Source organism: Hoplias malabaricus, chromosome 9, assembly GCF_029633855.1.
Source record: "Hoplias malabaricus isolate fHopMal1 chromosome 9, fHopMal1.hap1, whole genome shotgun sequence".
In the NCBI taxonomy this organism is placed as follows: domain Eukaryota; kingdom Metazoa; phylum Chordata; class Actinopteri; order Characiformes; family Erythrinidae; genus Hoplias; species Hoplias malabaricus.
Window position 1 is genome coordinate 31,143,036 of NC_089808.1, and position 12,460 is coordinate 31,155,495.

Genomic DNA, 12,460 nt, shown 5'->3' on the forward strand with positions numbered 1-12,460 from the left:
TTATATATACACGGGGTCCTCGACTTACGACGTTGATCCGTTCCTACGTCGCGTCGTAAACCGTTTTTCGGTGTAAGTCGGAACTTAAGTACACACTGTACGTAAATAACGTACTGTAAGCACTTATCCTATCCTAACACAGTAATTATCAAAAAACACTTCGGTCCCGAGCCGCATAACCGTGTATTCTTCCGCCGCGCACACCAAACACGAAGTTCGCGCTACGACGTTTACGACGCAAAACCACTTAAGTCGAAACAAGGCTTTATACAGTAAATGGGAGATGTGTCGTAACCACGAAACATCGTAACTCGGGACTGACGTAACCCGAGGACCTCCTGTATATATATAGGATGACCAGACGTCCTCTTTTAAGCGGACATGTCCTCTTTTTTAGACTTTAAAATAAAATGTCCGGGCGGAATATCTGGGATATTGTTTTTCTAGAGAAGCGTTTTGTTCACAAACTACTCCCGCCCTCCCCTACTCCGTTTGCTTCGCCTGAGTGAGAAGGGGGCGTGGTGAAGTAGCCTAAAATCTTCTGATTGCAGATTCTTACTGTAGAGCTACCGTTATTGGTCGGTAACATTCTCTGTAAACATTTAATTGGTCAGTCTGCACGTCAGTAGTCGTCCATCCACCCCCCACCCGGAGACGTGTCCTCTTTTTCACCATCTCAGATCTGGTCACCCTATATAGTGTTCACCCCAAGACAATCATCCTACAACCGTCCTCGAATGGTGAACACTACAGGGACCTGTTAGCAGACCATTTGCACCAAAATCATCAGGAGGTCTTTCCTGACAACACTGCAGTTTTTCATCAGGAATATGCCCCATGTCATCAGGCTTGATGGTTTGAGAAACACAACAATGAATTCTCCAGGCTGCCTTAACCCCAAAACCTGCCTGACGGCAACCCAGATTCAACGTTTGGGATATGCTGGAACGGGATGTACAACCCACTCCCATTCATCTGCAAAATGTCCACCAACTAACAGAACTGCTGCAACGGGCATGGGTCGAGTTGCGTATGGAGGATGTCCACCACCATTAAGTGTTACTAATCCAGGGATTATTCAGTTCACAGTACAGTATATACTGTAATGGCTTAATTTGAATTTGTAGGAAGAAAAGCTTTCCAATGTAGTACCTTAATAAAACCCACTGAGATCATTTGTATCTAACAATAAACAGCAACGAGTTAACATTTCTAGATCAGCTTTTAACTAGTTCTTAGGTCATAAATAAGAGATATGAATGGAAATATGCAACTTTGCAACATTATTTCACAAGCCATCTTTGAAATTGCAGACTACACATTTGTAGCCAAGTGTATAAAAGACATTTAAGCTAGCAAGATACACACAATTCAACTAACTGTTAATCACTGGTCAGTTTGCATGGAAATAAATATTGAAAGGAAACAAACATAGATTACTTTATAAACTGATACATGTTGTAAAGACATTGTATTCCAGATCTTGTCATAACTATTACAGTCAAAGACAGGAGAAATCAACAAAACTTCATACTTTTCCCACACTAATATTTATAAGCCACTCATGGTTTTTGACTGACAACTAATAGGACCAAACCCACTCATTAGTTTCCTTAAAGCATGGTTTATTGAAAAACAAAAGTGAAATATGATTACACTTGCACATTTGAATAACATGACACTTCCCCACACTTAATAAAAGCTTTGCCACCTTTACAGATGGAGAGAAAATAATCAAAAACACTGTGGAAGCCTCCTTCCAGAGTCCAAAATGGCTCCCAAAATTCCAACTTTAATCAAAGCAGCCATTAGAAAAGACATTGGCCAAGGACAACACAACAAAATAACACTGATACAAAACAAAAATAAAATGTGAGTTTAAAAATGCAAGTCCAGCAATGTCCTTTCATTAGCACAGACGGAAGTTCCAGATTTTTTTATTTTTTTTTTTTAAAAACACTCCTCTGGTTGTACTGCCTCTAGACCAATATCACAGTGAAAGCTTGCAGTGACAAAGCTCTTTGTACATGATTCTCCTCAGTTTAGGCATGTCTTGCTGACTGAAGCTAAAGGGCTGTCCCAATGCCAGACACTTGCAGTACTAGAACACAAAAGACAGATTCATTCAGTCAGTCAATACTGCTGTGTAAGTGACTGTAATTAAACTCAAACTCAAAGTTATTACACCTGTAAATAAATAAATTTTTTAAATATCTATATTGTTCAAAGAAAACATGCATCTTCATTTTTGTGCATTTTTAGTTTACTACATGACTTGGACTTATCAGCTGCCCTTCACATTGTGTAAAAATCTCATGATGAATGGAACAATAGAAATGCTCCAAAAATAGTTGTAATAAAATCATTTTCAGATTGACTTCCATTAAAAAGTTAAAAATGATTTTTTTTTCCTTTTTCAATAAAGTTACTATTTTACAGATATATTTTTTTGGGACAGCTATGATATGCATCCTTTCCTTTTCAAATCAAAACTATAGATTTTAGCACAGCGGGCAGTGTTTTGGGTGTTGGGTGCCTTTTACTCAATGGCCCCTCAGCGATGAATGTCTCTGATAGTCACAGGGATCAAACCAGCAACCCTCCGGTACCAAGCCCTGTCCTCTAACTATTAGGTCACGGCTGCCCAACATGTCCCAATAACAGAAATCTTCACAAATGACATGTTTTTTTAACTCACCTGAAGCACAAATGCCCCACAGTCGCTGTCATTGTTTTGCCTCCCTACATTCTGAAACACAAACAAAATCACCTTCAGTTTACTTCGTAAAGGTACTTCCCATTATTTTAAAGGCTAAGTACCAGCTCTATGAAAGTTTCAAACAAATAAATACATTGGAATTTGAGTTCCTAACCTGTGTTTATTGATGGTCAGAAAACATGTTATTTCTTAGTAATTCAAGGAATAAGGTTTAAAAGACCGTTACCAACAACTCTAGAAGTTACACTTAATTTAATGCAAAATGACGAAAAATTGTGGTTTTTGGCTGCAAAAATTCAATGTACAGTGGGACATCTGTGAACAAATGGCCCAAAGATCCCAAAATATCCAGAAAATGGACTAAATTTGTCAATTTTAAACGGGCACTTTGGAAAGGACCATCCGCTCACTCCGTAAGGACACCAACGAAAGGTGTTCAAGAGCCTCTGTAACATGAATGTAAACAGGGTAAGTACACTTACTTCGCCTGTTTTAGTTGGTGTTAGTTAACGTTAGCTTGACTTGCTAAACTTGGTGGCTCAGATTATACTCGGCTACGTAGCTGCATTACTGAGGTTTATAGTGTCGGATGAATTTGAGTTCGACTTTGATCACATTTACAAGAATAACGGTACCTCTAAATTTGAGTTTAGCTTATTGCTAGGCTATTGTCATGAATAATGTTGGTTATTTAGCTAGACACTGTCATAACAGTCAATTATAACGGTGTTTTACCGCAGCGTTGTTCAGCTGTTGTACACCAGTGACGTCACGGTTGCGTTCAAGAATGTCCGCAGCGAGCTCTGGTTTTTCCGTCAATTTAATAAAATTGTCAGTTTTAAAGCAAATTAAGCTGCTATTTTCATTTTAATTCATACTTATATATGTCAGTAACTAAAATAATGTGAAATATTCATGGAGATCCATTAAGTGGTGCTTAGCCTTTAAAGGCTGCAGGTTACTAGACTAAACCTACCCCCAATCCTAAGCAAACATCCAGAACTTAACTACATTAATGTGCAGTCTTTGTGACATGTCTTCCATTCTGCATCACCTATACATTCTCAACAAAAAAGCATTACCAGTAGAATGGGATGCTCTATAGCAGTCACACAAGACAAGTGTATGCCTAGAAGAACAAAAAGCTCCCAGCATTGGATTGAGCTATTTAAAATGATGGACTCTCATCCAATATTCTGGGTTGAGCTCGAGTAGCCCAGAATTTATCGACTTACATTATGATGATATGCAAATGCCCAGAATAAAAACATCTTTAGAAACTATGATATTTCCTGCATTATAACATTAATGCGTTTACAAAAACTGTGTTCAGAATCAGGGCCATTTCACTGTGAAGAAGTGCACAACATAATCAAGAGATCAGAGACTTCGTACATGTAATATGTATTGACAATAAAGAAGACTTTGACTTTGTTTGAAATCTAAAAAACGTCAGAACTGGCCATTAGATATCACAATGTATTCCTGTACCTGTTTTGTAAAGACCTGTAATTCTAGCTTTCTTCATTTAATGAGTGTGGGTTTGGCCCCATAGAGCTTTCTCTATCATGCTGGCACTACACTGAGAGCAGCCAATCAGAAATGAAAGACTTACACATAAAAAATGTTTATAAAACCTAATCACACAATGAACACAGTCACACACACAACACTGAGGCTCTACACAGGTCACTAGATCATTCAACATTATTAAACTAGGTAATATTTGTTTCATTCACATCCTCTCTCATTTCCTCCTTAGGGCGTACCAGTCCTCCACACACAGCACTAAACTCTGATAAGTTAATGCTTTCACTGGCGTGCTCTGTGTACTACACACACAAGCCTTACATTTACGATTCTTTTTTCCAGTGCTTTAATACATGTCATTGTAGTGTGAAATGTGTCCTATATCTATTGTGTGTAGTTTCATTCAGATGCTGCTCATACACTTTTTACTGTTCCCCAGCAGGCTTTTCATACACAAGACACCACTGTTCAGTGTAATTAATGTCCCTAGAATCGGTATTACATTTCTATTAGCTAGTAACATATAAAATACACAAACTATTGTAAACAAAGCAGATAATGTACAGTCATCTGAAATTTACTTAAGTAGACATTTGTGGTCACTGGTCAAGTTTTAAACAAATGCAACTCACCATTTTGAAAAAGCCTCTCCACCCTGTGAGGAAATCTCTCTGGTGTTTTATGATCGCTTCTGCCTGGAGGTACTTAAAAATATGCTATATGGGAAATATGGGAAAAGGAGACAATATCTAGTTTGAAAGAGCACACTAAACTTTAATTCCATTTTGTGCTAAATCCATGAGGATAAATGAACCGTTTTCTGACATAAGAAAATTCCTGACCTTGGGACAGCGACGATTAAGAGTTCGCTGGGAGTCAAAGTAGGTGATGGTACGCTGCTTAATGTCCACGGATACTAGAGACCAATGAACTTCCAAATGAATTGGAATCAAGAGTAGATCCTTGCTGAAGATGTCAACCTGAATTAGAATGTACCAAAAAAAAAAAAAAAAAAAAAAAAGTTTAATGTAAGCATACCCAAGTATAACACAGTGATTGCAATCGCAATAACCGCAATATGGTAAACCACGCATTTGACCAGCTAACTGCAAGGAATGGCAAAAACCATCTCCACCACAATGTCTTTCTTGTTTTACACTTTGGTTTTGGTGTGTGTGTGTGTGTGTGTGTAATAAATGTTAAATAAATTAGATTTAAAAAAGTGTAAAGGGTTAAGAGTGTAATTTGTCACAACTATTGGCATCGAAAAGGTCTTTGTTTTACAAAATGGACACAATGGTAGCAATCCTAGTTGCAAACCCAAATGCAGCTTTGCCAGTTTAGGAACAGTTTGACTTTCGACCAAATGAAAAGGGAGAGCCAGGCAATTCCGACCAGGCAATATGCAAATCTGAGAAATCCAAATCTGAGCTCTCAACTAGCTACCTATAATCCAACTATCGAAGGCCAACTGCCTCCTCCAGCACAGAGTCATAGAGCAGCCTCAAAAGGCACAGTTCAGGCCTGTTCCAGGTGACGGTGGGGAGTGTAGAACTAGAATCAGGATGAATTATGTAATTTGGGACGGTAATATCGCATATCGCATTGCTGAGCCACAATAAAACACAGCACAGGAAATTCTTTCACAGTGACAGCCCTAAGCACCGGGCTGTCTGTGAGGTGTGTTCTCCCTGTATCTGTGTTGGTTTCCTCTGGGTGCTCCGGTTTCCTTCCACAGCCCAAAAACACACGCTGGTAGATGGACTGGGAACTTGGAAAAATTGTCCATTAGCATGAGTGCGAGTGTGTGTTGCCCTGTGATGGACTGAGGCCCTGTCCAGGGTGTGTTCCTGCCTTTCGCCAAATGATTCAGAGTGTGTCCTAGACGCACTGCGATCCTAAACTGGATAAGTGTTTACAGACAATGAATGAGCTGCCCTTCCTTTTGTGGTAAAACTTCATGATGAATGAACAAATTATTTTGGGAGATACTAGTTTTTAATTCCGACAGTTGTGATATGCTACAGTCGTAAGTAAGAATAAAGGTAATGTCTTACATTTTTTGTCCACCGTTTAACTCCATCATAACCCTTAGTTCTCAGCTTGTCATAAAAGAAGCTGTTGAAGAAGTGAACCTAAAACACATGGAGAAGAAATACATAGAGATCATTACATTTACATCAGTATGTATACTAAAAACTAACACCAGTGGCAGAATTAAACTTATCATCACCTTGTCAGGCACTGAATCCATTACAAGGTCTCCATACATGTTCATGATCTGATGAGAGAGTTGAGCACATCAGATATAAGATGGGGTTGATAAGGAAATTACAAGAATTAACATAAATAAGTAGATCATAAATTCACATTATTAAATCATTATGATTATATTTAATCAAACTGTACCTGGTCATTAAGCCAGTTCTGTCCATATAAGGTGCTAAGATCATCCATTGTGAGGACATGACGCTTGTAGTTTACACTGAACCCACGAACCATGCTTGTACCCGGCGAACGTTGGTAGGATTGAATTATCTGTTGCACTTCTAACTTCCTGAACAACGCAATCACAAATAATTTTATTAAAGTTTTTTGGGTGTTAGAGTGGATTTTCTGCTTAATACAACAAATAAAACTGTAACATGGATTCAAATTCACAGGACACGTCTATGTTACAATGTCTCTGTGTTACATTCACACCATATGAATGTGTTTTCTTCAGAACAAAAACAATATTGGTTTTGTTTAATCAAATATTAGCGATTTGTCCTTGTGAATGCACCAACAGACCAGAAAAATGCTCATAACTATTTAACAACAAGAAGTCATAAGACTGTACCTGTGAGGCTGGGAGAAATTCTCATTGAAAATCTCCTGCAATTGCTCTATAATATCATCAGCATGTATAGGAATAAGACTGCCATATTTATGGAGAGACTCATCCAAAATACCTAAGATAAACAAAGTGTATAGGCAATACACATTAATGTCTTTTTTTTTTTTTGCTGCTGACAAACATCAATGTACTACCTTATCAAAATAAATTACAACATGGGAGTCTTTTTGGAACTAAAATGTGGAACTGGTATGGATATAAATGTACAGAGTTTAATTTCTGGATTCCCAAACTAGGACTAATAATGCTCTCTTCAACTAGTCATTGTACACTGATGATATCCAAAATGACAAATGATAATTATCGCCATGTTTTCCACCTGCAATGTCTGAGTTATCACTTTGTCATAAACTACAGAAGAGAGAGAATGTCTATAAAGTGTTTACTTTGATTATATAGTGCTATTGTATAAATTGCTCAGTTAAGTGTAGTTGGGGGGATGATAGAGTGACATTTGTTTGCTGACATTTTACTATTCTTAAAAATAACTGACTTTGTAAAAAAAAAAAAAAAAATTTTTATTTATTATTACTATTTTTTTTTTTACCTTGGACACAAGCCACATGCTCTTCAGTGAGAGCCACATCCACCTTCTGCTTGATTGGTTTCTCAAGCATTGAGGGGAAATTCCACCCTTCAGTTTTCCCAACACCAGTTACTAAGCTGGACTGTGAAATGCCATAACCATTCAAGTCACCAAATGGAGCCTCTGAGGACAGATGGGACAGGAAAAAAAATCATCAGATATTACTTGCAGCTCGATATGAAATGAAAAATCATCTGCCAACTGTCACACTAGAAAACATCCCAGTGCTTCCCAAAAAAATTACATTCTTAAAAATACTGTGTCTTCTAAATATGGTTGTAATGTTTGGTCTTTTCAATTGCAATTTTTAAAAAGAAAATTATTTAGTCTATATTAAGTCATTTAAGGGTTTTTTCTTAGAATTGCATATTTAACCCAATCAGTATATCAACAATAACTATATCAGGAACCAGACAGCCAACACTGCTGATTCTTACCTGTGTCATTATTATTTGCATTCTGCACTGCCAATCTTGAGCTTCTGAGGGCAGAGTCCTGTCTCTGTCTGCCTGTATACAGACTGTATTGACGCCACCGTCTCACCCTCCTGTTCCCCAGTGAGCCCACCCACTGAGCACGCTGCCTCCAAGTCTTCCATGTGTGAGCGAGCCGGAACCGCAGCCCCATGCAGGCACGAAGCCTCTTCCACCGCTTCAGCCTCTGCTGCCTAAGCCCTTGCAGACGAGCCCGCAGAGGGCTCTCAGTAAAGTCCTTGGCTTCATTTTTGGGCTGCTCCTCATCCACAGGCAACAGGTTCTGACATTGCTGTACTTGTGACAAGGATTCATATGGGACACCCCAGTCCTCTACAGTATCCTCCTCTTCTACCGGCGCACATTCAGAATTAATCTCTTCACTCTCGTCCATCTGGTCTTCATCCAATTCCTCCTCCTCCTCCTCTTCCTCCATGTCCTCTTCATCTATTTCATCCGGTTCTATGTATTCTCCGGTCCAGACCCTTTCCTTCTGGCTCAGTTTTAATTGCATGGCACTTTGGGTGTTTTGAGGAGAATCAGGTCCCAGCAGATGTCCTCCTGCCATTCCCTCAGGAGTGTCCTCGTGGCTCACAGTCAATGAGAGTTCGCCCTGCCAGCGATTATGAGCCAGGCTTGCCCCGCTGTCTCTCATGGTCCACGGGCACCCTGCTACTTGCGCCAGCTTGCCGTCTGGAAAAGCATCATACAGTTTAATGAAATACAGGTGCATAATACTAGAAGCCAATAATTATGCTGGAGATATTTTACACAACCCAGTTTACTGATTTCACTGTCAAAAACTGTAATCAAATAACTGCTGGATACTGGCTCTCCGGTATTAAAGGCAACGGGTAGCTTTAAAAAAAACATTTCTGTGTTAACAATTAATTAAAAACAAGGTAAATATGATCCAATAAAGTTTTCCCTCGGCTCTTTCCCTAAAGGAATGGCAGAGTAGTAAGCCAGCTGTTTTAAAGGGATTTTTCTAATTGGAGCAAATTCATGTTTACATTAGTTCCACATTAATTACCCGTTCCTATGATATTGCAAAACAAAATGTACCCCTCAGTGTTTGTGTTTCCGATGAAATCTGAAGAGGGAAGGTTTCAGAAATGTTAAAAATGTCCTAACTATCACTAAACGAGCTCTGTGGGATGTGTAATGGCTAACATGAATAACGTAGCGTATGCTATGCTAAGACATATCAGTTGAATGAGGATTTTACAATAAACACTTCGACCATTTTAAGGCTGTAACATCTAGTTTTGGGTAAATTATTATGGCATCTGCAAAACTGCGTCCCACTGCTCTTTCTCGCATTAGCACTCGAAAATCTCCACAGGTCCGTGTTAGCGTTTAGCTTCGGTGGAGCAGTGTTTATAAACACAGTGAGCTGCCTTCTGAAGGTGTGTTCGTGTGTAACCTTCTGTTCCTGTCCCGTTGTCATGTGCGTCTCGTTATTCCACTAATTTCTGATACGAGCTCCCGGACCGCTCTCAGCTTCTGTGTGTTAACGATGATGAAGTGTGTAAATTAGCCAGCCGTGTCGCTAACGGAACACTCGGTTTTAACACACCGCTCCTCCGCCGGGTTTTACTTTATCTTCGATGAAACACTCACCGTCCGTCTGCAGGTTTATATCAGTATCAAGGGACACAAGGTCGCTGCACGGTTTACGGTGTGTTTACGGGGTTTTAAACATTTGGCAGCGCGGAAATTTCAGCCTCAATCAATGAGTCCCGTCGCTTTCTTTCGGCGAAGGCATGACGACTCGGTTCTCTGCGTCAGCGAACCTCTCCCGCGGCGTGCGCACAACAGCGAGTGCGCTCCAATCCGCGCCCTAGTGCACTACGCCTACAACTAGGCCACTTACGGCCGATTATCCGTCTAATCTATCGCGTAGCGGCGAACACTAGGGCTGCACTTCCCCAGGAATGTGATGCGGAGTCGTAGCGACAAAGGCCACAGCTGGATGAACACTGTTCAGTTACTGAAAGATTTAAATTAATAAAGAATTCAATGGTCGGTCAATACGTTTTCTTGTAATATTAAAGAATCGTCTAGTGACATCAGGTTTTATGCCTTCTTAACATGTCAGCGTGGTGGGGTTTTACCTAAGCATTCAACACAATGGCTGAACATTTCCACTTTGAAACCGTAGCGTTACAAACATGTCATTTCAGACAGCTAAGGATTCATAAATCTATTAAAATTTCTATTGATGGGCAAGCAGCAAAATGGTGAATAATGATGGAGGCAGTTCATAGTGGAAACATGATGAATAAATGAGAATGTGTAGGGTGAGCAGACGTCCTTTTTTACCCTCTTTTTTTAGACTAAAAAAATGTCCGGCCGAAATTTCACAAACGTCCGGCATTTTGTTTTTCTAGAGTTTACATAGAACTTCGAGAAGCGTTTCATTCACAAACTAGTCCCGCCCCCCCTTAGTTCGCTTGAGTGAGAAGGGGGCATGGTGAAGTAGCCTAAAATCTTCTGATTGGACGATCTGACTATAGAGCTGCCATTATTGGTCGATAACCTTCTTTGTAAATATTTAATTGGTCACGTCAGTAGTCGCGCCCCCCCACACACCATTTCTGGCTCTGGTCACTCTGAGAATGTGGAGAGTTACTTTTATACCACATAGATTAGGTAATTCTGATTACATGAAGATGAGTTTTTAAGTGACAGGAGGCAGACATTAAACAAAACTGCTGTTATATTTGGTAAAAGTAAAAAAATATATATAAAAATATGGATGCACTTTACTGCTTATTCTTGAATACTACTACTGGGCATTACCAGGTAGTCTACCAGGGACCCACCTCCCAGTTTCTCATTTCATAGTGAGTCCTAGATCACAGGAGGACCTAATAATTTTGCTTTGAATAATCTAAAGGACAAAATCAATTAACTTCAAAAATTAAATTCTTTCCAAATTCTTTACAACACATTACTAATTGATTACTTGTCCAGCAATTGTATTCACCAATGTTTAGGAAGATCTGAATCTTATGGTATTAACCCTTAAACTGGTGAAACTAATCATTTATAAATTATCAGTATATATTTATACTGATTCTCACTCTCTGTCTCTCTCTCTCTCTCTCTCTCTCTCTCTCTCTCTCTCTCTCTCTCTCGTTTTAGCCATGTTTCGTCTGTGTCTTTTTGAGTGATGTCTGGTCTGTATTTGCAGAGTGATTTTATTTATTATTTTACTTAAATGTAGGTAGATAACTCGGCTGCCTAAGAGATGTTCTGGGAATGAAAATGTATATTTCTCTCCTGGACATAATGTGGTAAAAGTTTTGTAATATTTAATTCTCTTGGTTCAGAATCAGTCAAGATTCTATCTAACTGTGGAGTGTCTGCTTATAATTTACTTAACTACATAAGTAAAGAGGGCGGCACGGTGGTGCAGCAGGTAGTGTCACAGCTCCAGGGGCTTGGAAAGTTGTGGGTTCGATTCCTGCTCCGGGTGTGTGTTCTCCCTGTGTCTGCATGGGCTTCCTCCAGGTTTCTCCCACAGTCCAAAAACACACATTGGTAGGTGGATTGGTGACTCAAAAGTGTCCGTAGGTGTGAATGTGTGTGTGTTGCCCTGTGAAGGACTGTGTATTCCCGCCTTGAGCCCAATGATTCCAGGTAGGCTCTGGACCCACCGCGACACTGAACTGAATAAGCAGTTACAGATAATGAATGAATGAATGAATAAGTAAAGAGGGAAAAGTGAAAAAAACTGTATTATAGCATGTAACGCAAAGATAATGAAACAGAAGTATACATTACCTAATAATCAATGTAATATGTTGCTGCTTTTTTTTCATGCATATTTACTTAAGTATTCCTATTTGGATGGACTTTTTTACTTTAACCCCACTACTACATGTCAATATCAAACTTCTTTTTATTCCAATACATTATGCAAGATCTGTCATTCATTTTTGCTTATGTGTCTACTGTCTCTGTTCTCTTCCGGAATAAATTATAATTTAAAGAACATGCAAACCGATGTGTTGCTGCATTATTTCTGGCAGAAGCATTAGGCCAGAGCTTCTCACAACACAAAATCTCTAGCAATGTCGAAGCAAGCACACCAATCAGGCTACAGTGCACACTTACTTGTGAACATCAGTTTAATTCAAGTTTTTATTCAACTTAAATTTGAAACTAAGATATAAATAAATCTAATATCAAACTTTTGCTTGCACACAAAAAGCTGTGGTTCTTATCTTGTGAAAATTGTTTGC

The 12,460-nt window shown here is 39.2% G+C and overlaps 1 protein-coding gene across 3 annotated transcripts; it reads right to left on the bottom strand.

Annotated features, from left to right (window-relative positions):
• Positions 1 to 1,611: 1,611 nt before the first annotated feature.
• On the bottom strand, positions 1,612 to 10,062 carry senp3b (SUMO specific peptidase 3b). Of its 3 annotated transcripts, none has more exons than XM_066681418.1 (11): positions 9,831 to 10,062; positions 8,172 to 8,900; positions 7,696 to 7,857; positions 7,092 to 7,203; positions 6,659 to 6,806; positions 6,483 to 6,530; positions 6,307 to 6,384; positions 5,092 to 5,229; positions 4,882 to 4,965; positions 2,699 to 2,749; positions 1,612 to 2,101 (listed from the first exon to the last, which is right to left on the bottom strand). In XM_066681418.1, the coding sequence occupies exons 2-11, from the start codon at positions 8,860 to 8,862 to the stop codon at positions 1,991 to 1,993; spliced, it is 1,623 nt and encodes a 540-aa protein (XP_066537515.1). In that variant the 5' UTR covers positions 8,863 to 8,900; positions 9,831 to 10,062; the 3' UTR covers positions 1,612 to 1,990. The 3 variants fall into 3 exon arrangements, with proteins under 3 accessions (XP_066537515.1, XP_066537517.1, XP_066537516.1); XM_066681420.1 differs by lacking the exon at positions 9,831 to 10,062 and adding an exon at positions 9,634 to 9,759; XM_066681419.1 differs by lacking the exon at positions 9,831 to 10,062 and adding an exon at positions 9,273 to 9,589.
• Between the last annotated feature and the right edge of the window lie 2,398 nt (positions 10,063 to 12,460).